Source organism: Telopea speciosissima, unplaced genomic scaffold (genome assembly GCF_018873765.1).
Source record: "Telopea speciosissima isolate NSW1024214 ecotype Mountain lineage unplaced genomic scaffold, Tspe_v1 Tspe_v1.0050, whole genome shotgun sequence".
Taxonomy (NCBI): Eukaryota; Viridiplantae; Streptophyta; class Magnoliopsida; order Proteales; family Proteaceae; genus Telopea; species Telopea speciosissima.
This window is the reverse complement of record NW_025317386.1, coordinates 91,958-119,364: the sequence shown is the minus strand read 5'-3', so window position 1 is coordinate 119,364 and position 27,407 is coordinate 91,958. Positions and strand designations below refer to the sequence as shown.

At 38.8% G+C, this 27,407-nt stretch overlaps 1 protein-coding gene across 6 annotated transcripts in view; it reads right to left on the bottom strand.

Moving 5' to 3' along the window:
• Positions 1-27,407, bottom strand: part of LOC122647445 (conserved oligomeric Golgi complex subunit 3) — a 98,343-nt gene that overhangs the window by 48,939 nt on the left and 21,997 nt on the right. For 4 of the 6 annotated variants that reach the window (XM_043840840.1, XM_043840843.1, XM_043840839.1 and 1 more), the window contains exons 3-7: positions 27,079-27,186; positions 26,899-26,943; positions 26,728-26,802; positions 25,746-25,841; positions 8,709-8,786 (exon numbers count right to left, since the gene is read on the bottom strand). In XM_043840840.1, coding sequence (XP_043696775.1) covers positions 8,709-8,786; positions 25,746-25,841; positions 26,728-26,802; positions 26,899-26,943; positions 27,079-27,186 — 402 coding nt within the window. The remainder of the gene's footprint in view (positions 1-8,708; positions 8,787-25,745; positions 25,842-26,727; positions 26,803-26,898; positions 26,944-27,078; positions 27,187-27,407) is intronic. The other 2 variants (XM_043840842.1, XM_043840841.1) reach the window with 2 other exon arrangements.

Here is a 27,407-nt window from a genome sequence, read left to right as displayed (position 1 = left end):
TGACCAACTAGCTGATGTGTTCACTAAAGGATTAAGTGGAAAAGTTTTTCATCCTATTCTTGTCAAGTTGGGCATGTTTGATATTTATGCTCCAACTTGAGGGGGAGTGTTAGAATAATTAGTTCTACCCGATAGGGGTATACTTGTCTTTTTTTATGTTTATGTTTATTCTCCCTTAGCTGATTCTTATTTAGATATTCCTAGTCTGAATTGGCAAGGGTAGCTTTCCTATTCCTAGTAGGCTTTCCTATTCCTAGTAGGATTAGGAAAGCTTCCCTATTCCTTGAATATAAATAAAGGAGCTTGGTGATCTATATTGATCACTCAAGCATTCAGTTCTACAAGGCTTCTCACACATACAGAGGAGACTCGTCGGGCAGCTATGTTGCATACTCCTACTATTGATCGCTCTGCCCTACAGACTACTTCCAGCTCCACTTCCATTACCATTACCGATGGTGGTAATGCTGCCTCCAAGGAGCCTGTCAAGTGTGAACACTGCAACAAACCATATCACACTAAGGCTCAATGCTGGAAATTACATGGGAAGCCTGCTGGTTTTGAAGCAAAACGTAGCCATGGGAAGTCCAAACCCAATGCAAATCTTATTGAATCTACTACAACTGTTGTTGTTGCCCTTCTACAGATATTGGTCTTACTCAAGATGAAATCCTAGCTTTCTGTCGCATGCTACAGGCCTCTTCTGCTGCTCCTACTACGGCATCTACACTTGCTACCCCTTCTGGTTCTCACTTAGCTTCATGTATTCCAGTCGGTAGTCATTGTGCATCGGTTATCTCTATTCCTTGGATTATAGACTCCGGTGCTAATGACCACATGACTGGTTCTTCCCATGTGTTTCACCAATATTCTCCCTCTTCTAGAAAAGATAGTGTTCGAGTAGCTAATAGTTCTCTTTCTCCTATAAATGGAAAGGGTTCCATTCGCTGCTCTCATACCCTTACATTAAATCATGTTTTGCATGTTCCTTCCTTTTCTATCAATTTTCTTTCCATTAGTAGTCTAACCAAAGATTTGAACTACAAAATAACTTTCTTTCCCTCTCATTGTGCCATACAGGATCTGGTGAAAGGGAACACGATTGGGGGTGGTAAGGTACATGGTGGTCTCTACATACTCAACATGGGTCAGACTTGTCCAGCGTCAGCTTCATCCCGGGCTCATCAGTTACATTCAGCCACTTCTTCGGATTTCCTTCTATGGCATAGTCGGCTTAGCCACCCTCCTCTTAGAACTTTAGCCTTTTTATTTTCTCAGTTAGTTAAAGATTGTAAAATGGATGAGTTTTTATGTGAGGCCTGTATTTTGACTAAACAGAGTCATTCCACTTACTCTCCATTAAATAAAAGAAGTACTTCACTCTTTGCTTTAGTTCATACTGATGTGTGTGGCCCTGCCCGTCGTGTTTCAATTTCTGGCCATAAATGGTTTGTATCCTTTATTGATTGCTTTACTAGGACCACTTTGGTGTATATGATGCAGCACAAGACTGAGGTTTTTCGATGTTTTCAGCTGTTTCATCGTATGGTTCAGACCCAATTCAATACCACATTAAAAATTCTGAGGAGTGATAATAGCAGGGAATACATAGATGGTTAGTTCCAAAATTATTTGGCTGAAAATGGCATCCTTCATCAAACCAGCTATGTCGAGACTCCGGCCCAGAATGGAGTGGTTGAAAGAAAAAAATGGCATCTTCTGGAATTGGCTCGGGCCATTATGTTTGCACGCCAGGTTCCTTCTCAATATTGGATTGATGCTATCCTCACCGCCACCTACCTCATTAACCGAATGCCTATCCTTATACTTGATGGTCGTGCCCCTATTGACCTTCTCCAGGGTTCTTCTTCTTTTGTGGTCCCCCCAAAAATTTTTGGTTGTGTTTGTTATGCTCGCAACCATCATCATCATGGCAAGCTCGATCCTCGGAGCATTCAATGTATTTTTTTGGGCTACTCCGCCACCCAGAAAGGATACAAGTGTTATCATCCGCCCACTCGGCATACTTTGGTTACTATGGATATTGTCTTCCATGAATCCCTGTCGTATTATTCTCAGCCACCTCTTCAGGGGGAGCATGATCCAGATTTTGAAGATGTGTCTGCTCTCCTACCAGCTCCTATTCAAGAGGAACCTTCTCCAAAACCTCCAACTTCTGTCTCCAGTTTGATTCCTATTCAGGGGGAGCGTAGACCTGTGAGTCAGATTCCTGTTGATAAAGCCTATACCCGGAAGCACAAAGAGCAAGTTGAGACTACCACTACTGTAACTTCTCTAATCTTCAAAACTTGATCCAGATCCAGACTCTGCTACATCACCTGGTAAGGACCCTTCTCTTGATTTACTTATTGTTGTTCATAAAGGCATTAAGTCTTGCACCCAACATCCCATCTCCAATTTTGTTTCTTACGATGCTATCTCCTTCCTATCGTGCATTTGTGTCCTCTCTTTCCTCTGTTTCTATTCCTCAAAAATAGCAGGAGACGATTGTAGGATCCAAAGTGGAAAGCAGCCATAACGGAAGAGATGACGGCCTTATCCAAAAATGAGACGTGGGAGCTAGTGGTTCTTCCTTCGTGCAAGAAACCAGTTGGTTGTAAATGGGTGTTTGTTGTCAAGCAAAAGCCGGACGGAACAGTGGACAAATATAAGGCCAAACTTGTAGCCAAGGACTTTACTCAGACCTATGGGATTGACTATCAGGAGACGTTTGCCCCAGTTGCAAAGTTCAATATTGTTCGGGGTTTGCTGTCATATGCTGTCAATCTAGGCTAGGATTTAGAGCAATTGGATGTAAAAAATGCATTCCTTCAGAAAGAGCTGGAAGAGGAGGTTTATATGGAGGTTCCTCCAGGTTTTTCTTATGACAAGACGCATGGGAAGGTTTGCAGGCTGAAGCGGGCATTATATGGGCTGAAGCAATCTCCTCAGGCTTGGTTTGGCAGGTTCCATAAAGCAATGATCTTTGTAGGATACAATCAGTGTAATGCCGATCACACCTTATTCATCAAGCGAAATGGAGATAAGGTCACTATTCTTATAGTCTATGTTGATGACATAGTTGTGACTGGTAATGATGCAGATGAAGTTTCTCACCTGAAGACTTTTTTGGGATGAGAATTTTAAATAAAAGATCTAGGACAGCTCAGGTACTTCCTTGGGATTGAAGTTGCCCGTTCTCCCAAAGGCATTTTTCTCTCCCAAAGGAAGTATGTTCTAGCCCTACTGTCAGAGACTGGTTTGTTAGAATGTCATCCATGTGACGCTCCTTTAAAAGCTACTACTCGCCTGCAAGAGAAGAATGGTGATCCGGTTGATAAGGGTCGATATCAACGGTTGGTGGGAAACTTAATTTATCTCTCCCACACTAGACCGAACATTGCATTTGCAATAAGCTTGGTCATGCATGATCCCTACTCCACTCATATGGTTGTTGTCCTTCGTATTCTCCATTACTTGAAGTCAGCTCCAGGAAAAGGGATTCTCCTGTCTCCGCATCATCATCTTCGCATTGAGGCTTACACAGATGCTGACTTGGGTGGTAATAATCCAAACAGGAAATCCACTTCAGGTTATTGTACTTTTGTAGGAGGTAATTTTGTCATGGGCCGAAGTACTAAAAAAAAAAAAAATTTGTGGCAAGATCCAATGCTGAAGCCGAATTCCATGCGATCACCCAGGGCATATGTGAGTTATTGTGGCTTCAGAGTTTACTCCAAGATATTAGTGGTTAAGTTCATCATCCAATGATGTTGTACTGTGACAACAAAGCAGTAATCAGCATTGCCCACAATCCAGTGCAACATGATCGTACCAAGCATGTGGAGATTGATAAACACTTCATCAAGGAGAAGTTAGAGAGTGGGGAGATTTGTATACCTTTTGTGAAGTCTGATGATCAACTTGCTGATGTCTTCCCTAAAGACCTAAGTGGAAAGTTATTTCATCCTAGTTTAGTCAAGTTGGGCATGTGTGATATCTATGCCCCCACTTGAGGGGGAGTGTTGAGTTATGTAACCCGATAAGGGTATTTTTGGTTTTTTCTCTGTTTTATTCCCTATAGCTAGCATAGTCGGCTATGCAGGGGGCCTATTTGTAATTCTGCCCTCTTATTGAAAGTTATAAATGAAGGGGCTAAGTGATCACATTAATCACTTAAGCCATTCTCTAAATTCTGTTTTGTTAACAGATAGAAAACCTTGAAAGCTCAATTTTTTCATGCTCTTTTGGCCAAATCACTGCTGTACAATATTGGAACCAGTGCTGGGCAGTAGATGAACGCAGTGGAAGCGAATACTTTCTGCGTTGTGGGAAGATTTGTGCAAGATCCAAAGTTGGAAGGTATATCACTATTCTCAAAAACTAATTTTTGCAAAAAAATTGGATTAGTACTAGGTGGTTGCCATTCAATTTTTTATATGTTACACACTGTAGCCCAATCTATGACTTCAAGGAGCCGAATTTCAATTTATGTTTTTAAAATATTTATTTTAATTTTATGAAAATTTTTTATTTTCTTGCAACAAAATTGTGAAAAAAAGGGTTAATAGTTGGTATTTGGAAGTCAATTTGAAATATGTTGGACATTATTGGCTGATCTACGGTCTCATAGATTCGTTATTTTAATTTCTGGATTTTAAAAATTATAGAAAATTCAGAAAAATGGGGTAAATTTTCTGTTCTGGTTTGAAAATTCTTTAAAGTTGATGGAAGTATAGTTGTTGAATTTACAACTGAAAATGATGATTCAAGTCTCATTCCAATATTATTTTTGATAAATTATGGTATTATTATTAGTAAAAAATATAAACAATTTTTAATTAAGAAAAATATAGGAGTTGGGGAAAAAATAGGAAATAGCTATATGATTGTTATTGGAGTTTGTAACGATGTAGAATAACTAATAATGAATGCATTTTTTTATGTAACAGTGTAAAAGTAAGAAGATTGCACAATGGCTGAGGGTGGATCTGGAGATATAGCATGGAGGCACGGAGTTCTTATATGAAATGACAAGAAAAAGTCTGTGTAATTATTGTCATAAGATACTAAATTCAGGAGGGGCCGCTAGACTGAAGTGAAATCTGGCTGGTGGCTACAGGGATGTGGCCAAATGCAACCAAGTTCCTTATGAGGTACAGTAGGCCATGGCTAAGTTCTTGGGAAGAAAGAAGATTGCCAAAATGCAAAAGGCAAGAGATGAGTTTGATAAGGCAGTGTTAGAGAGACATCAACAGGCTGCCTCTGATGACTCTGACAGTGATTACAGGCCTGATGATTTTGAGACAGAGGTAGACTAGAGACAATTCCAGCAGGCTAGGGCATAAAGCCGAGTCTCACTTCTGAGAAAAAGAACAAATTTTTGTTTTAAGTTGATTTGTTATTAGTAATTTTGCATCAGTTGAATCGTAAGGATGAAAATTTCATCCTAACACTAGAAATGCTACCGCAGCTCTTCTTCAAAAGTTTGAAGATGGTTTTTAAGAACTGTTTAACTGGATAAGGCCCAATTAGACATGTAAACAGTTTTAGTCCAAATTGGAACAATTTAAGAAACATCATGGAAGTAGAACTAGGTTGAAACTGCAGGTTTCAACCCTGTTTCGGTCATCTTTCGGTAATTTCGCAAGTTTCGACCTGAACACCCATATAAATTCCCTTAACCCCATTGAAACTTGAGGAAACCTGGCTCGATACATGGACAGACACTTCTTTATGCCAAATATCATTTCAGTAAATGATTGTTATTTCATTTACTTAAGATATTATTCATAAATACGCAAATACCCCCTATTTGAATCCAATAAAAATAGTTTTAAAAAAATCAAATTCTAAAAGGATAAAAAGTCAACCCCCCAATTCAAGAACAAAATCGGATTTTCGACGGTAAGTGCAATTTTTAACTTAAAATGTTGTGGTTTCTCTCAAATCTAAAAATTCTATAAATCTTAATATAATAAAACATTGCTAAAAACCAAAAGTGCGGTAAACTATTCATATGTTTTGATGTCTAAAAATTTATTTTCATTCAGAGCGATAACAGCATTCGGACACACCAAATTAAGTTTGACCGGAATATAACTCTTTCAATATAATATTTATATTGAAGGAGTAATGTTCCGGTCAAACCTTATTCGATACCAAGTCTAAGAACAATATACACTATCAAACTTGGGTCAATACCACAAGCATTATTTTGAGTGTTCTCTGGTGAAGCTAACACATGGATTGGGTTCAAAATCTTAAAAATAGGCAGCATAAGGCCCCCCCCCCCCAAAAAAAAAAACTTCTAGACCTCGAAACCAAGGTTTCAAGTTGGCTTGGAAAAAGTTCCAGGTTTTGACCGAGATATGGTCAAAACCTGGAAAATCTCTGTTCTGGCTGGTTAAAACCAATGTCGGCACTGAGTTCTTGATCCTTAAGAACCATCTAACCTAACCCAAACCGACCGACCAACTATTAATTGGTCTTGGTCCTGGTAACTAGGACTGATTAAATAATTGATGGGTATAGGATTGGGTGCCTTGAATGGGACCATGGTTCAAAATCTCGCGATATTTGCGAAATATCGCTTAATTTCGTATATCTCGAGCTTCACCGAGATGCGAAATCAGGTCGAAATGAAAAAATACCATATTTCGTCGATATCTCGTGAGATATCGTGAGATATCGACGATATCTCGGTATCTCGTGAGATATCGACGAAATATGGTATTTTGGCTTAAAGTGTCACGTGAAGGGGGCTCTAATACAATATTTCGCAGATTTCGGTCCATATTTCGACCGAGCTGCATTTGCTAAGGAATTTCAGTCTTTTGCCTATTCTTCCACTCTTCCAAGCTCTCATCCAACACTCTAGCCATTGTTCAAGCACATTGTTGTCGGATTTTCGCCGATAAACTCATCGGAGGGTCATCTAAGCTCATCATCCAAGCCTTTTTCCACTATTTAAGGTAAATTCTATTCCTCTAAAACTATTTTTTGAAAAGACTATGTACAAATTTTGTTAGATGGTGATGATATTAATATATGTTAGACACGAGGCCGATCTATAGCCTCACGGTGTCGAAATTTTTTCCATATGCTTTTTTTTTTTTTAATTTTCTGGTTTTAAAAATTCATTTTCCTACAATTAAAATAGGAAATAATTAGGGGTAATATGACTTAGATGGTAATGAATTAAATATATGTTAGACACCAATGGCCGATCTACGGCTTCATGGTGTCGGTTTATTTTCTGCTCTTAAATAATTATTTTAATTTTCGCACATACCACTCCATTGGCATCGGATTATGGTGCATCACAACCTTACGGTGGATATGGATATGGATCATCATCATATGGGCGTTTAGTGGGGTAGGGGACTATGACTACTAGTCCGTCCCGAGGACATCTTGGATCATCTTCTAGATAACATCTTTGCATACCCTAGCGGACCTAGCTACCAACCTCACCAGACATACATGCAGCCAATGCCATCGCCTCTTTGCGCGCGCAACATCATATCACAGTGGATCATCTTCTTCACGGATTGGATCGATTGGTAACCCTAGTTTATATCCTAGGATAGGTTACCTACAGTATGTTGATGATTCCATTTACGTGACACTTGTGGATGACTACACTCGTTTCTTCTCCGATTCTATACCGTGGTCCACATATGTCCTTCAAGCAGAGAGCAATGGACGTCGACTCGGTATGAGTGGGATTGATCCAGGAGGCACATCAACTACTATTAGCGATTTAGCACTTGTAATTTGTAACTTAAGTTGTGATTTCATTGATTTATGAACTTGTGAGTTGTGACTTGCGAGTTGTGACTTACTAACTTTGACACTTAGTGTATTGCCTTTAAGGCTTTAAGCGAGTTATTGAATATTATGGAGTTTATGAGAATCATGGCACTCATCAATGTGTATTGGCTTTAACTTGATATGTGATGAAGTTAAATACTATTATTAAATATTAAGCTTCCTAATCTATGTGTATTTAACTATTTATACATTAGGGTCGCGTACCGTATGTCAATCAAGTGCAAGCCCAAAACACCAATTTGAATTCACATTTTTACAATTTATGGTTTAAATGTGTTTATTAAGCTTAAATAAGGCTGTCCATGAAGTTTCGAGGCCTAGATATGGCCAAATACCCCGAGATGGACCCTCGAAATATTGCAGAAAAAATGCAATATTTCGGTCATATTGCGATATCTCGGATATTTGGATATCTCGGTAGGCCCGAGATACCGATATATCGCGAGATATAGTACTATGGCTGGGACTGAACCGACTGAAACCCATAGACGCTACTTAGCTAGGAATATAATCCATGAGAGAAGTAAGATAAACAAGTATTGATAACCAATGGAATCACACATTTTGTTTATGTACACTTCCTAGGTTTGTAGAGATGCTGTCTTTAGTAAGCCAGACCCAGACCACCAATGAATTTGCTCATATCAAAAGGATTTCAACTCAGAAAGAGATAGGAACCCTAAGGTTTTATGCTCCATATAATTGATGTAGCATCATAAAGATTAACATGTACAACATCCATTTGCAAAGAGAGCAGACTGAATAAAAATTGAGATGCCATGCCAGACATCTATACCAATATAATTGAAAGGGTTTTTTTTTTCAAAAAAAAAAAAAAACATAGTTCAGAAAGGATAAAGTCTAAACCTTACATTTTCCAACTCATCAAAATAGTTAAGCTTGCTGCGAAGTGCTTCTGCAAATTCTATCAATCTTTGTTTCTCCATCAACTGCAACCCAAATAAGGAACATATTAGTTTCCAAAAAAAATTAACTTTGAACAAACCAATACAACAATACAAAAGTCATTATACCATAGGAGTTGTTAATAGTATTTAATACGTAAAAAGTTGTAAAGGACATAGATGACAGTTGAAACACAAGAAGCCAGAAAACCTCTCACATAAAATTAGCCAAAGGAACAGGCATATTGTTGGATGGAACGGAATCTTCGTAGATGGACCTCCAACTCCCATTCTATTGACAAGATTTGGAAAGCCATCTCCTTCAACGTCAGCTCTAGACTTCATATGCTCCCTCACGGTTCTATTATTGATTCCCCAACGAACAGGCATATTGTTGTTTCCTGGGGTCTAGTTGCTTCTTTTTGCAGCCCTCTGGCTCCTAGGGCTTGAGGCTTTGTATATTCCCCCCTTATTCCCTGTGTATTCTTCCCCCCCCCCCCTTCTTTTTCTCTTCCCCTTCAGGGTTTTGGTAATGAATTTTTATTCACCAAAAAAAAATATTAGCCAAACATGGTGTCGATATCACATGGCTATGAACGTATCACCAAATCCAAGAGAAATTTATTATGTATATCTGTTTCTTTATTAAAAAGGCGTACCCAGTGCACGAGGCTCCCACCACTGTGGGGTTTGGGGAGGGTCATATCTATTTCTTTATTAACCATCATAAAAATTTGATTCAAATCATTAAGATAATTAGTATAATCTGAAGTTCTAATGAAAGTTCCAAAAATTATAAGCCAAAGTCATCACAGCTCCAATCCACAAAGCTCCTCCATTGATTCAATTAAGTGGTGGTTTGATACACCACAACGCAGGGGAATATTTAGCCATATCATGGGGGCTATCAATCATGGTTGGAAAGCCATGTCTTGACTCAGCAAGACACCAAATCAAGTTTTAGACCCAACATGGTCATGATCGGAAAGACCTTTCAACCATGTTTGATGTTTTCTTTGAACAGAAAATCCACCTCCGATGAAATGCCTTTTACCAACTACCAGGTGGTAATGCCCAACTTTGAGTACCAAACCCTTTTTCTAACTTCCAGCCGATATAAATCTCTGTAATTTTAACCAACCAGCCCAAAAGGGAAAATTTCTTGTAGTGCCATCAGAAACAAGTGACAACTGGACTCTGAATCACCATGGCACTGAGCAACTGGCCAAAAGTAAGTCCACTGAGTTGGAAGCCAACAATTTTTTTTCCCGGGGGACAAAGAAGCCAACAAGTTGATGGTGCTGATAGCCCCAGCCCATCCAAAGGATGCGTGGGGCTTGGAATGACAGTAGAATAAGTGCTCCCAGAATGTGCCAAAGAGTTAGTGAGAACACGCTAAACGTTGGAATCTGGAGATCAGGGCTTCTCTATAAATGAAGGAGAAGCGTAGTTCAAATGAAGGAATGGTTAAAAAATATATTTATATACCTATATTACTCAAGGAAACTTGACAGGCCTGGGTCCACCCGGCCTGGCCTGAACTTCCATGTGGGGCTGAGCCTGAGTATGAAGCCCGAAAATTTTGGTCGAGATATCGAATATTTTGAGTATCTCGACCTGTCCGAAACGAAATGCAAGTCCGATATGAAAAAATGCAATATTTCGAATATTTAAAAAATTTCGATGAAATTTTGGTAATCTCGTTTCGAAAATTTCCGAAATCTCGATCATTTTTGGCATTTTACACCCACAGAAAAATACCATATTTCGGTCGAAATTTCGGTATCTCGGAAATTTCGGTCACACCGAAACACCGAAACGAAACGAGATTTAGTACCATGATGAGGACTACTACTGCCCTGTTGTTGAGAGTTGAGACTAAGAATCCTACTATTGGAGATCGAATTTCTTTCGCATTGTTGAAGAGTCGAATCTACTACCCTGGAGATCAGTTTATTTGGGATTATAATAGTGTGTTCCATGGTTATTGGTTGCAACTATGAACCTATTCAATTGTGTGAAGCTTTTCTACTGGTTCAAAACCAGCTTACTTTCAGAGCTTGATCCTAGCATTGTTCACTAATTCAGATCTGATCCAAGTTTTTTTTTAGTTTATTACATCAATTCTGCCCAGATATCTTCATCAGTTCTATTTAGCATGTGGAAGTTTACAAATTGGAGTTTTGCACACTGGTTCTTCCGTGTTTGAAAATTGATCAAGCCTTGAAGATTGGAGTCTTTCCTTACTTCAAATCAGACTAGTAAAGTTGCACGTGTTTGCTTTTTTTCATGTATGAATCACCGAAATGAACACCCAACATTTTAGATGTTTTACGTAAATAATAAAATTGTTTATATAAACAAACATTACAGTAATCCATTTTTTCTTTTATTTCTTTACAAGAGTAATTAATGCAACATTGAGGGGGGGTTTATCATGGATAATATTGAAATATTTTTATTTTTTTTTTTTAAGATAAGATGTTATTAATGGAGGAAGAATTGAATTTGGCTGAAAATTATAACAATTAATTGAGGGGCGGTTTATCGATTGTTCAAGGAATAATGGATAACATTGTAAATTTTTTTTTTTTGGTAAGATAAGATGGGATTATTTTATACATTGGAAAGTGGGGTTTTATAGATTGTTCAACGAAAAATGGGATTATTTTACTCTCTTTCTAATTTCTAATTTCTAATTAATAATTATCTCTTATTGAATTTATATGAAAAAACGTAAGAAAACTGAGTAGGGAAAAACGATTGGTCCCTCAATTTTTATAAAAGAATAATTAATGTAACATTGAGGGGGGGTTTATTAATGGAGGAAGAATTTAATTTAGCTGAAAATTATAACAATTAATAGTTAATAATTAATGAAGGGTATTTTCAAAATTATAACAATTAATTGAGGGGGGTTTATTGATTATTCAAGGAATAATGGATAACATTGTAATTTTTTTTTTTTTGGTAAGATAAGATGGGATTATTTTATACATGTGGAAAGTGGGGTTTTACAACGAAAAATGGGATTATTTTACTCTCTCTTTATAATTTCTAATTTCTAATTAATAATTAACAATAATTATCTCTTATTGAATTTATCTGAAAAAACGTGAGAAAACTGAGTAGGGATACGATTGGTCCATTAATTTTTATAACAGAATAATTAATGTAACATTGAGGGGGGTTCATTAATGGAGGAAGAATTTAATTTAGCTGAAAATTATAACAATTAATAATTACTAATTAATTAAGGGTATTTTTTTGGGCTTATTGATATTGTTGAAGGGTATTTTTGGTATGAAAAGATTTGCCATTACTTTTGAGTTTCTACATTTATAATATAGTATGATATGTTTACTTATCAAATTTGAATATTAGAGTTAGGTGTTTCTCCCCTGCAGGAATTTCCATCTAAGGAGTTTGCTTGATCCTTTGAAGATGGTTGACAATTTATATATTGCATTGTTTTTTCTCCATGATTCTTTATCCCACTGCTTCTTCCAATACCCATCTCCCATACCATACCTTTGGCACTTACCAATCACCACCTTGGAAGTTTATGGTTTACTCTACTTTGTCATTTCTTCTATTTGCATTCGCATAGCACCTTTGGAAATTCTAGAAGATTATACTTTTGCACTATCTCTTACATCATCTCTATTATGTCCACGTGTACTTCTACACGTGAGGAGGAGATTATGTATAGTACACCTGCAGACATTGCAGTAGCAGAACTTGCAGGAACACTTGATGCAAAACATACAAGATCAGTGTTTCCACCATTACCATTGGGTATCCTTTGTTATTGGGTTGAGTTTGCCGTAAGGGGGAGATTGAAGTAATAAAGTATTGAAGATATTTGGTTGTTGCCTGCCTATTTGAGGATTTACAGCTGGGTTGATTATTTCCACTGCCTGATTTAGTTTATTCCGCTGCTTGCTACCCTAGTTCTACACTTCAAGATTTTATGTCAATGTGACAATCTGAGATTCATCACTGGACAGAGGATGAAGATTGGTGAAAGTTTGCTGACCAAGTCTGCCCAGGTTTTGAAGATCAATTATTACAAGTTATTGAAGGTTTATTTGAGAGCTCCATTCATTTGTCAAGCTGGACTCTATTGCAACTCTGTTTCTTCCCATTTTATTCAAGTTGAGCATTAGTCCCTTATATGCGCCAACTTGAGGGGGAGTGTTAGAATGTTGGAGTTTTTTTTCTTATTAGTTCAAGTTGGAGCTTCTTTTTACTTATATGTATAATCCAGCTTGAGGGGGAGTGTTGGAATATGTAATCCAGAATACCGTGGGGGTATTCTGGTCCTTTTGGGCTAGCTTAGTTGTTAAGTTATTAGGATTAGATTGCTGCTCTCATTGAGTCAGTTAGTTAGGGATATTTTTGTCTATTTATGTCCATTTGTAATATTTTCCACTATTATAAATAGAGGGGCTTACCTAACAATGATATTAAGCCATTCTCTAATTCTCTCTTTCTAACCCACGGTTCTGCTAACATATATTAGGTAGTTTCTAATTTTAGTTTGTTAGTATTTTTGTTTTGTTCTGTAATATAGGAGTGATATAGATTAAAATCTGAAAAAGAAGAGGCCAAAACACTGTTCACGTGAACAGTGTCACAGCCCCTTATTTTTGGCTTGGTGAAAATAATCCTTGAAAATTGTGGGGGCAGATTAGTCTTTTAAGTATTAGTTATTCAAGTCCTTAAGTGAAGGGCAATTTTGTCATTTCGAAAGCTAATAAGTTGAACTGATGGGGACCACAGGCTGGAGATTTCAGCTGCAACAATTAAGTCATCCAAGTGGGTCCCACAAGGAGATTTGAAGACTTAAGAACATTTAGAAGATTCTTTTGAGGACTTGAAGATTATATCTAGTTTCTATTTTTGAGTCAATCCTAGTTACTATTTTCTTAGTTTCTATTTTCAAGTTTAGTTTCTAATTTTCAGTTGAGTAGTTTCTATTTTTTCTTGTAACTTGAGGTGCAAGCATAGCCCTCTACATAGTATGTAAAGGCTGTAGAAGCCTCCCCACGATTTGATTATGATGAATGAAAGTTATTTTCCCAGTGCAAGCATGGTTATTCTCAAGTTTGATTGTGAAGCTTGAAGGGCAAAGGGCATGGCTGAGAGAGGCGAAACCTTAGGGCTGCTGAGAGCCTGGTTGGTGAGAGCCAAATCTCCTTATCCCTTACCTTCTATTTTCCTTTCGTCTTCTTCTGTTCTCACTGTCTACTACACCCAATCAAACCATATTCCAGTTGTGTTTTGTGACTGCTGTGCTGTGACTGTTGCTGCTACTGAAGAACACCATCTGAAGGCTGCTGTCAACCCTCCAACACCCCAGATTATTGTTGCTGTTGCTGTTGCTGTTGCTGCTATTTCTGATCCGATAAAACAAAGGCTGCATAACTCCCCTCGATCCCAGTTCTGGCCTGTTCTGTTGGCCAGATTGCTCCATCTTCATAACCTTCTATTTTCATTCCACCTTCATAACTTCACTTCCATCCATCAGAGCCTCACCAAAATTGCAGCATAGCATCACCTCTACAAAGCCTACACTCGATCCTTCTTGGAGGCCAATTGCAGTGCTGATTTGGCAAGTTTTCTACAAACCTTCTAATTTGATGTTTTAGCCATATCTCACAATTCAGCCATTCAAACTGAGTGAAACTTCCAGCAGTGTTTCACCACCATACAAGCATCCTTCGATCCAAGTTTGGTTGGATTCCAAAGGCTGGTTTGGTTTCAGCCCTAACTTTCTAATTCTGCTCTCCCTTGTTTCTATTTTGGGCTTATGGGTTTATCGATGCTACTGTAGAGTGGTTCTTAGCTGAACCCCTTCTACATTATTTGGTATCAAAGCTATGGCGGAGGGAAACTCCAACCAAGCCTCGATAGATCCACCTCCCTTCGTTCTCAAGACCCGAGTTCGTCTACCCATTGGGAGCACAGCCATATTATATGTTGATGAGAGGTGACGTGACAACATTATTGCACAATCCGTGGTGGATATGATGTCTCTGACAGGAGAGATTTGCATCATGCCTATAGGTCAAGTCTTTGTTGAATTTGAGTGTTCCTCATACTATGACGGTGCTTGGTGTCAGTTGGTAGCATCTCCAAAGAGCTTTATTGCAGTAGGTTGTGATTTGTTGGACGAGCGAAAAGGTTGGATTGAACCTAAAAACAACACGTGTGTCCTACCTGATCGACACCATCTATACCATTGTTTTACTCTAAAAGGGTTACAACCAAAGGTGACAACATCGACGGTACAACCACAGGGAACGCCGAACACATCAACTCAAAAGCAAGTGGCAGCGACTGTGATTGAAGTTTCACCAACAGAAGATTCTACTAAGACGGTCTGTGTTGAAGAAATTCAAGAACATATAGCTAACAAAATTCAAGTAGACCAAGCTACACCAGTGGTTGAGATCGTGGTTGAGAAGCTCAGACATCAAATTGATGTGGAAGTCAAGAACACAATGGTAGAAGACGAACTAGAAGACAATCCCGTGGAAACATCCAAAGACGTTGAAGTGGTATACATGGAGTTTGTCATCCCCTTGAAGTACTTTGAAGAGCGACGTCCTTGCCTCAATGACTACATTCGTACATCCTAGGAATCACCTGAATTTTTCTACGGATTGAAGATGGATGTGCACAACACAACACTCCTTCCTATTCACTTCAAAATTCGAGGTCGACTTCTTTCTAAGAAAGGGAGAGTTGATGTAGATCAAAACCTGAAGAAGAAGAGGCAAAAACACTATTCACGCGAACAGTGTCACAGCACCTTATTTTTGGCTTGGTGAGAATAAGCCTTGAAAATTGTGGGGGCACAGTAGTCTTTTAAGTATTAGTTATTCAAGTCCTTAAGTGAAGGTTAATTTTGTCATTCTTCTAAAGTTAATAAGTTGAATTGTGGGGACCACAGGTTGGAGATTTCAGCTGCAACAATTAAGTCATCCAAGTGGGTCCCACAAGGAGATTTGAAGACTTAAGAAGATTTAGAAGATTCTTTTGAAGACTTGAAGATTATATCTAGTTTCTATTTTTGAGTCAATCCTAGTTACTATTTTCTTAGTTTCTATTTTCAAGTTTAGTTTCTAATTTTCAGTTGAGTAGTTTCTATTTTTTCTTGTAACTTGAGGTGCAAGCATAGCCCTCTACATAGTATGTAAAGGCTGTAGAAGCCTACCCACGATTTGATTATGATGAATGAAAGTTATTTTCCTGCTGCAAGCATGGTTATTCTAAAGTTTGATTGTGAAGCTTGAAGGGCAAGGGCCTGGCTGAGAGAGGCGAAACCTTAGGGCTGCTAAGAGCCTGGCTGGTGAGAGCCAAATCTCCTTATCCCTTATCTTCTATTTTCCTATCGTCTTCTTCTCACTGTCTACTACACCCAACCGAACCATATTCCTGCTGTGTTTTGTGACTGCTGTGCTGTGACTGTTGCTGCTACTGAAGAACACCATCTGAAGGCTGCTGTCAACCCTCCAACACCCCAGATCATTGTTGCTGTTGCTGTTGCTGTTGCTGTTGCTGCTATTTCTGATCCAATAAAACAAAGGCTGCATAACTCCACTTGATCCCAGTTCTGGCCTGTTCTGTTGGCTGGATTGCTCCATCTTCATAACCTTCTATTTTCATTCCACCTTCATAACTTCACTTCCATCCATCGTAGCCTCACCAAAATTGCAGCATACCATCACCTCTACAAGGCCTACACTCGATCCTTCTTGGAGGCCAAGTGCAGTGCTGATTTGGCACGTTTTCTACAAACCTTCTAATTTGATGTTTTAGCCATATCTCACAATTCAGCCATTCAAACTGAGTGAAACTTCCAGCAGTGTTTCACCACCATACAAGCATCCTTCGATCCAAGTTTGGTTGGATTCCAAAGGCTGGTTTGGTTTCAGCCCTAACTTTCTAATTCTGCTCTCCCTTGTTTCTATTTTGGGCTTATGGGTTTATCGATGCTACTGTAGAGTGGTTCTTAGCTGAACCCTTTCTACAGCAAGGAGTTTCTATTCTGAAATAAGGCAGCTAGATTTTTTTTGGAAGTTCCTATTTTGGTTGTAAGCTACTTGGTAGCAAGTTACTTTCTATTTTCTATTTACTTGAGGGGCAAGGTATTTCTGCCTATACATGTAATGACTCTTAGTAGCCTCCAGACGAATTTAATGAAGTTGATTTGACGTTGCTTTGGCAACGTTTCTTATCCCAAGGTGAGGGTGAAGGGCTGACAAAGCCAAATTTCTAGGGCTGAGAGAGCCGAACCCTATCCCCCCTTCTATATCCCTTTGTTCTTCTTCTTATCCTGTTATGTTCTTCATATGTAACAGAAAAGTAGCCATAAGAAAAAAGAGTTGCAGTTTTTAATTTGTTATTTTCAGTGTATCGATCCTGCTGCAATCAATCTCCTGCTGGTTTCCCTGGTTCAAAGTTGACTTTGCATTACATTGCCTGAGATCTGGTGCTTGGGGACAAAGCCGCTCCAATAAGGTGAGATGAGAGAAGGTAAAAGAAGCCGTAAACGGTTGATGAGGACTTTGGCGATTATATTGCATGCCACATAACACAAACTAATGGGTCGGTAGTCTGAAAAGATGCACGGGATAGATGATTTAGAGATGAGCACAATATGGTTATGGTTCAATTAATGAAGGAGATAACCACTGCTGAAAAAGTGAACCAACATATGCCAAATATCTTCTCTCCGAATGTCCCAATAGGTGTGAAAGAAAAACGTGGGAATAATATGAGTCACCCCACTAATGATTTGGCTCACCCAAATCGTAATGAATCAAGTCATTATTCCTGGTTTTCCAACCTTAGAATCCATAATCAATATAATACATTATGAAATCACCTGTCTCAATATAATACATAATGAAATCACCTGTCAAGGAGTCAATCATGGTTCGAGGTATCGCAAGATCTCGGCATTTGACAGGGTTTCGACAGGGTCTGGTCGAGATACGTGCGAAATAAGAAGAATACATTTTCTTGGCCGAAAAATTGGCATCTCGGAATGATTCTGTACCGAAATTTCTTTTTGTCCAAAACTGATACAAAGGCACCTTATAAAAGTGCCTCATTTCGACAATAAATTTTGAAAGCTCGTGAGCTCTCGGTGATATTTCGACTGTTCTGACCAAACACACCCCCGCCCCCAAGGCTCAATTTTTTACCAAAAACCCATAAATCTTGCTTGCATCCACTAAATTTGTTGTTATACAACAACAATTGAGGATATTTACTGCATATCAACATCATTTGAAGGAGATTTCAAGTTGAAGGTAATACACTATTTCCCAAAAGTGTTTTTTGCAACAAAAAAAATATATATGATGTATACTTGCTTCTTCTTGTTCAATATTTTACATGTTGAACATGCTTTCCCAGTTGCCTGATCTATGACTTTATGGAATATCTTCGTTTTTTCTGTTTTTAAAATATATTTTAATTTTTCTGTAAAAATAAAATGATTTTCTACAAAAAAAAATTTGAAAAAAAATAGGGTTTATGCCAACTGTTTGGAGGTCACCTATATATATGATGGACACCGTTTGCTGATATACCTCACGGTGTCCTATTTTCTTCAGTCTTCAAAGGCGTTAATTTACAGAAAATGACGAAAAATAAGGGGAAATTCTGCTCTACTTTGAAAATTCTTTAAAATTACTGAAAGCATTGCTGATGTATTTCACATTGCAAATGATGATTCATGTCTAAATTCCATTATATGTTTTTATAAATTATGATATTATTTTTCTAATAAAATTAAAAATTTTATTTTTAATTAAGAAAAAAATACAAGAGCTAGGAGAAAATTAGGAATTAGCTATTTGGTTGTTTTACAGTTTGAAATGTTGTTGAATACCTAATAATGTATGCTTTTTTATATGTAAACACTGTAAAAAAAGTACAAGATTGTTGCACAATGGCTGAGCATAGTACCAAAACTCGTTAAAACTCGGTCAAGATCTCGAGAGTTCGAGTATCTCAACCTGTCCAAAACGAAACACTAGTTTGAAATGAAAAAATACAAAAATTCGGTCGATATTTCGATCATCTCGCGATATCTCGAGACAAAAGTTACATCTCACGAGATATCAAGATTCCTTTCAAATCTGCTTTATATAAAACTATAGAAGACAAAAACTCATGAGTCTCGGTCGAAATTATGCTCTGCTATTTTGTGTTTTTTGCTCCTTTGTTCTTCATCCTTTCACTTTTCTTTCCTAATTCTTGTACCGGCCTTCGAATCTTCGCCGCATCTACGCCGGAAGCACTTGGAGAACACAACATTCAACCTTCTTAGCACAATTGTGAATTTACTTGTTAAAATTATTTATTTATTATTAATTTATTATGTCCTCTAGTACTTAAAGTCTTAAACAATGTGTATGTGTAATTAACTAAGTTATACATTAGGATTCGACCGTATATTGCCAATCAATGGTGCAAATCCAAAACACCACTTTGGGTGACTATTTTTGCAATTTGAATAGTTACATGTGTTAATATAGCCTAAAATAGGGTTTCCATGAAGTTTTAAGCCTTAACTTGGCCTAAAACCCACCGAAATGACCTACCGAAACATAACAGAAAAATGCAATATTTCAACCGACGGATATTTCGGTCAACCCGAAATACCGAAACGAAACGAGTTTTCGAACATTGTGGCTGAGGGTGGACATAGAGATATAGGATGGAACCATGGAGAACCTATAGAAAACGACAAGAAAAAGTCAAGGTGTAGGTATTGCCTGAAGGTGCTAAATTTTGGAGGAGCAACTAGATTGAAGCAGCATTTGGCTAGTGGTTACCGTGATGTAGCCAAATGTTGCCAGGTTCCTTGTGAGGTGCAGCAGGACATGTCTAAGCACTTAAGGGGAGGAAGACTAAAGAGAACAGAAAAGCAAAGGGCCAAAGAAGAGTTTGATGAGACAGTCTTAGAAAGATACCCACACAAGTACTGCATCTGATGACTCTTGACAGTGATAACAGACCTGAGGATTTTGAGACACAAGTAGAGTATAGGGCATTCCACAGGCCAGGAGAGAGAGCCGACTCTCACATTAGATGGAGAGGGTTAGAACAGCAGAGGTGGGAAAAGGAGCAAGTGGCTCTGGTTCTAGAGCAGCTGGATCAGATGCAATACCAGCAAGGGAGAGGAGGAAGAAGCAGAGCAAGGAGGATTTGACTCTTAGAAGATCCCAAAGTGTGAGGGCACCGGCACCCCCATCCCCAGATGATGATCCCATTGAGGTTCTTTAGCAGGATCCTATAGTACACAAGCAGCAGATACCAGACAGAAAACTATAAAGCAAGCCTAGGGTATGAAATCAAAACTTGGTATTGCTATTTACAAGTACTGATTCTACCACTGCATACCGGCTAATGCTGCTCAGGGAACACACTACTAGGCCATGCTAGACACTGCAAGGAGGCTTGCCCAGGAGTGAAGGGGCCTACTCCATGGGAATTGATGAATGTCTATTTGCCCCAGCAAAAGAAGGTTCTTAATGACTATATAGACACATTGAAGCCTGAATGGAAGACATGAAATTATTGTGATGTGTAATGGTTGAACAGGACTCACTAGATAGTCCATCATCAACTTCATGGTCTATTGTCATGGCAAGACTATCCTCCCAAAATCAGTGGATGCATCCAACAAAACAAAGGATGCAATATATAAGTTGTTGAAGGAGGTTGTGGAGGAGGTAGGGCCACAAAATGTTGTCCAAGTAGTGACGGACAACGGAAGTAACTGCAAGAAAGCAGGGGAAAGATTGATGAACAGGCGCAGCAGTAGGATCCACCTCTATTGGACACCATGGCCCATTGCATTGACCTCATGCTTAAAGACATGGGTGTGATCAAGCGGGCAAGACAAGTGATCACATTTATCTATAACCATGGATTTTTACTACAGTTATTGAATGAGAAGTGTGGTGGGGATTTGGTGACCTAGCATTACTCGATTTGCCACCAACTACATTGCATTACAGAGCTTCCAAGCAAAGATGGTTGGCCTGAGGTCCATGTTTGCTAAATAGGAGTGATTTGGTTGGAGGGAGTCTAGTTGGCCAAGGGGTAGGGCAGCACAGTCAATCATCTCCAGTGACCAGTTCTGGCAATACATGAAAAAGGTCCTTATATTGGATCCAGTGGTAAAGGTACTGAAAATGGTAGACTCAAACAACAATCCAACCTTACCATTTTTGTCTGTTGTCGTGGAGATGATGAAGGATAAGGTGAGAACTGTGATACCTCAAGGTGGTAAGTTATATCTGAAAATCATTGATGATCGATGGGAGAAGCACTTGTAGGAGTTGTAGCATCCACTGCATAAAGCTAGTAAGTTTTATCTGTTTAGTGAAAGATACTTAAGTCAATTTACATTTCATTTACACATTCGCAAATAGTAAGTACTGACTAGTTATTTATGTAATTATCAACATACTATCTCAATCCCAAGTATCAATACACGTGTAATCTTAGGCTTGAAAACTCACTGATAGAAGTAGTGGAAAATCTTGTGACGAAATTGGAGCCAAATGCAGATATACAGGCAAAATGCAACAATGAAGTGAGACCAAAGTAGTCACTACTTTTTAAGTAATGTAATTACCCTATACTCTATTGTGCACTAACTCAAGGAATTTTTGAACTTTGAAACGAGTATAGATAAAAAAAAAATTCAGAGATGTTGAGGGGAGTTTCGATCATGCAGCTGCAGTTTGTGCTAGAGATACCACAGACCCAACCTAGTAGGTCCACGCGCATTATTCATTTGTTTGTCATCTTGTCTCCATTGAATTCACATACCTTTTAAGTAATCCTAACATTCTAAATTTGTAATGCAACTGAATGGTGAGTTCTCTATGGGAAAGACTCACCTAACTTAAGAAAGATGGCAAAGATAGCATCAAAGTCCTTTCTTAGACTTTTTCCGCCTCCGGATGCGAACGCAACTGAAGTACATTCTCATTGATCCACTCCAAGAGGCAAAACCGATTGGGTCACAAATGATTGGAGCAGTTGGTGTATGTGCACTATAACATGAGACTAAGAATGCAGCACCGACGCCAAGACGCAAAGGGTAATAACAATCCAATCGAGCTTGCCAACACTTTTCAGATACTCAGATGATGAGGATCCCTTATACCAGTAGGTGAAGGATCGAGGTGAGCTTGTTATGAATCAAGCTGGTCGGACCTCCAGAGATAGCAAGTCAAATGCATGGTACAAGATCTCGGTGAGATCTCGATATTTTCTCGGTTTCACCAAGACTCGAGACGATACTAGTGGTGATACAAAAAAAAATGACACTATCTCGGTCGAGATCTCAGTAACTCGCCGATATCTCGACACTTAACTCGGTCGAACCAGACCAAACTTAAGTTATATAAATACCCCCTCTCGGCGAGATTTTGACCCCAAACTTAAAATCTCGCTCTATCTCGCCTCTCTCGGTCTACTGTGAAGGGAAAACACATAGAAGAAGGTTGTTTGGTGCTTTTTTTTTTGGCAAATCTCACCTCCAACTGAAGATTGAAGCTTCAACATCAAGAGAGGGAGTTGCATTGCATCTCAAGACCACTTTTAGGTAAAAATTACTTCTCAAAAACAATTTTTTCACAAAAACATGATCAATATTTGTTTGTTGACTATGTAATTATTTTATGTGATACAATGTCACACTCGTTTCAATACTAGGCTACTCTAAAATGATAAGACTTGTTACACGCTTACTCTTGTATTTGTTTAATCTATGTCTCTTTCCAAGTTTCTAACAATTATTAACAAACCGTTGAACCATCACCATGTATGATTATGAATATGATGCCTAATGCTTAAATGGTCTATGGTTTGATATTTGTTAATTCATGTTGCTTATTTAAGTTGTTTTACACCTCTACTTTAATTATATGTATTCTAAATATTGTGTGGAACTAGGGTAGACCTCAAATATGCCGTAGACTACCAACCTAGGGTCCGAAGTCAAAGTACCATTTTGGGTTCGAATTTTGTAAAAGCTAATGTTTCCATTGTGTTTAGAAGACCTAAATAGGGTGGATGTCAAGTTCCGGGGCCTATCTTGGCCATATGGCCACCGAAACCGACCACCAAGTCAAGATGGAAAAAAATACACTATCTCACTGAGATCTCAGCAGAACTCGGTTTCGTGGCCTAGCGAGACCAAGGGCGAAACCGAGTTCTAAAACCTTGATTCAGATGGGTACGGATGCGGACGAGTACATGTCATCTCACGAGGGTCATGTGCATTCACAAATAAAGCGACCTTTTGAGTCTCAGGCTGGCAGGGATGATGAAGAGGACCCAGAGTGATCACATCCCAATGATGGTGGTGATGACACTGATGGTGATGGGGTGGTGATGGGGGATTGCGTGAGAGGTACCACTACCATTTTGATCCAGAGCCAGAACCGGTGCACTTTACAAGCGAGACTCTAATGTAATAGTCAGTTCAACTAAGAACCAACACCACAGTAGGATTGATGATAGGTTGCAGCAGAACACCAATTACCAAATTGATTGGAAAATAAAAGAAGATAAAAGGTAGAAGGGGGGAATAGGGATAGGAGGGTTGGCTATATCAGCCTTGGGCCTCTCACCCACAGCTATCTCAGCTGTTGAAACAATGATCTTGGCTATCTCAGCCTGGGCATCTCACCCGTCTCAGCCTCTCTCAAGACAATGCATTGCAAAACAGCAACATAACTTCATTCATTAAATATTGTGGAGGGCTCTAAGGGCATTACATTATATAGACTCAAGGGTTGAGCCCAAAATAGAAACAACAAAAATATAAAGTCTTTAGAAGAACTGAGACTTGAGTTACAAGTAATTGAACTTTGCTAAGTAACAAATTAGAAGGTAACTAAAATAGAAACTCAAACTTAGAAACAAATAACTAACAAAATAGAAACTAGATCAATGCCAAAATAGAAACTTATGAATAGCAACTAGGGATATGATATTGGCAGCATCTAATCTTCCATGCCAACTGTCCATATAACTCAGCACTGTTTGCATGAACAGTAACTTTTTTTGGGGGGATTTTGTCTTGGTCCCTTCTTTTCTTCATGCTTCTCTCTAGGCTGGGGCTGCCCTATGTGATGCTCCATCAAACCAACAAAACCTGCCACATCATCAGACCAGGCTGCCTCACACAACAGTTGAATCCCACAACTACTCTGGGCTGGTTTTGGGGCTTGTTCCTACAGGTACACATGGAATTGTGGTCTACATCAGATTCAGTATACTCATGCGACAAAGGATGATGACCACGGTGCACGTGCCCCCACACGTGCAGGGACTGCAGGCTATCCAAGAGGCCTGCATTGCATATCATACCACCACCTGAGCAGCAAAATGATACACTAGAGCCCATGGACATTAGTGTCAGGAGCTTGATTGATAGTCTCGGAGGTATGAGTATAGAGGGTGGTATGTATGGGGAGCAGTGGCATGTACCATCATATGGATATGTGCCATATGACATGGGGAGCACCGGTTCCGACTATAGTCACTATACTGGGTATGGTCAGTTTGGGCTGGTTGGCTCTTCATCATCATTACCCACTGTCTCTGAGTACGAGGGTCAGTCACACACCGGGTCAGGTTTTGTGGACAGCATCTTCAGGTTCCCAGCCCCCCAGGCCATTCATGCTGGTTCCAGTTTCACATGCACCATCCAGTAGCAGTGGCTCTCGCTTGAGTTCTGCACGGTTCAGAGATATATACCCTAGGTTAGGGTACCTCGAAAACGTTGACGATTCCATTTATAGGGCTGCCGTGGACAACTTCGAGCGTTTCTTCCGCCACACTATGACATGGCCATCTTTTGTGATTCAGTTGAAGGAAAACTTGCTTCGGCATCACCAACATTCTAGTAGTTTTGATCTGGCCCGGCACTCATTCCAATACTAGTGACTCACTGACATTGTTGCTTGTATTGTTCATTCTTATAGTATTATATATGTCACTCTTTGACTTTTTGTAATAAATAATGTTTGATGTATGATTTATTTAATGGTTTATAATTTCATGTCTTTTAATTCCTAATGCTTATTTAGGATTTTTTACTTGAATTATATGTATTCTAGTACTAAAGATTCACTGTATATATAGAGCGTAGACTACCAACCATAGGTCAAAAGTCAAACTACCATTTTTAGTTAGTTTTTAAAAATTAAAGGGTTCCATTATGTTTATAGGGCCTAAAATAGGCTATCCTGCAACTTTCATGGCCTGATTAGGTCATACGGCCACCAAAACTAGGGCTCAAAAAAAAAAACGCTCAGCCGAGATCTCGAATCTTGGCCAAGACAACTCGGTTTTGAGCCTGACCGAAACCAGGTCCGAAACCGAGACCTCGAACCTTGGTTTCAATACATATCATGTTATAAAAGTTTATACATGCAAAAAACTTTGGATGCACTTTTCCCCGCATCACTCCTCAAAACTTCCTCTTACATGCTATTTAATAGCATAATATGGGAAGAGCATATGGCCAATATGTATATTATCAAGAAAAGTAGAAAACAAGACATATAAAAATCATATCAAATTGGCTGCGGACATAACTTGGAATCACTGAGCAGAGCAGTACATCAGTAACATGTACCCATATTGAGGAGTACCAATTCATCTATGAAGGAGAGAATCTAACTGTGAACTCAAGTACTATTTTTCTAAAACAGAAACACAGGCCACGTTACCTTATAAACTTTTTATGGGTTCCATATCATGTTCGATGCTTCTATTTCCAATTCAAGTAATACCTAAAAGTGCAGTATCTTTGCTGTAACAGGGTAACATGGCACCCAGGGTGTTTCGAAGGTCATGTTTCAAATTACCAAGTTTCCTCCACAACTGAGTAGAACCAGCACTAACAATCTAAAGAATGCTAATAAAACAAAAGCAGAGAGTTACCAGGCGGTCGCATGCATCATGCAAAGTTTTAGTCTTTGTTGCAACTGACTGATGCTGCAGTTGTAGTTCATTGAATAAATCAAGGGTATCATCCACCTGCACTATATGCAGCGAAATTAGGAGACTAAAGAAGGAAAGGACAGTAAATGAAATAAGTAAATAAAAAATTCACTTAATAATTTATCCCATAAACTTCATATTGGCATTAGCACAATACAATATACTGGATTGCAGGCTGCATTTAGTTGGTTGACTGGAGCAAAGAACCAGAAAAAGAAAAGACAATGTTTTCTCTTATTTAAATGGTTGCCATGATACTGTGATTAACTATTGATATGATTATCAACAAATCCCTCCCCTCTCCTTTTTTCTGGCACTAGTACATAGAAGAGGTATCAGCATAGAAGTCTGGATCCAAGTCCGACTAAGATTAACATTTCAACCCAATCTGACCCAGAAAAAAATATAATGGACCTAATTTTCAGATCCGAACCAGGATAAAATGGACATGGGTCTGAGTAGATCTGGGATCTAACCTGCTCCATTTTATATCCTAGCAGATCTTGGATCTAACCTGATCCATTTAATACCCTTTCCACATATGATCTCATTTTATATTTGTCAAAGGTGTGACTGTTTACGGAAGATTATTTCCCAAAAGCAACACAATTCCCTCCTATAATACCCAAAGAAACACAACCAAACCCAAACTTGGACTCAGAGTACCCCTCCTTACTTTGACACTTTTAGGCCTCCAGTCAGTCAAGGGTTGACATGACACCGGATTTAGTGGGAATTAATTCATTTACCCACCAACAGACCTCGCTGCGCTAGCGCACCCTCCGTTCACTCGCTTACAGAAGTGTGACATTCCATCCCCTCCCTATTCGAGCCTTGCCACCTTCCTTAACCCTCCTATACTTTTCCTTCCCATGTTGCATGGGAATGCAACCAAATGCAATCTTAAGGAACATAAGCTTACCTGACGAAGAATATCATCACATATCTGCATTTGTTCCATTAACGTATTTACATAGTGGCGATACTTCTCCTCTGTCTGTAACCAGAAAAGATAAATCAGGAACAAATAAAGCCGGTGTTCACAAAATTTATTGTGAATGCATTTCTTGCCAGCTAAGCCATCAGCACTAACCTCTGACTTCATGGCTGATTCAAGATTTGTAAACCATGTATAGAACTGCACATTACAAAACCATGTTAGGCACAGCAATTGCTTTTGGAAGCCAAATCGTTGATTTCACAGTAACAGTTACTACTTTAAGGAATTGAACTTCACTGATTAAATGTAGATGCTAGGAACCCAAGAGCATACCTGATGCGTGTTGACCAGAACTGTTTCTACAACCCCTGAGTCTCCAAAAGAATTATCCTTTGGAGAAACAGACAAACCATTGTCCTGCACTGAGATATGCTCTTGAGACTGCAGCAAGAACATCAAACATTTTATATTGATGAGAAACATTTTTATCCCCATTTTTGTAAGTCTCACACATATACCATGAATTCTATGACAATGATACCTGGAAAAAAAAACCAACTCAAATATAAAAAGGAAGCTTTCGAATAGGCAGGACAGTAACAGCAGAAAATAATGCTACGATTGTGGATTTACAATTCAAGCTACTAAAAGAATCATTTCTG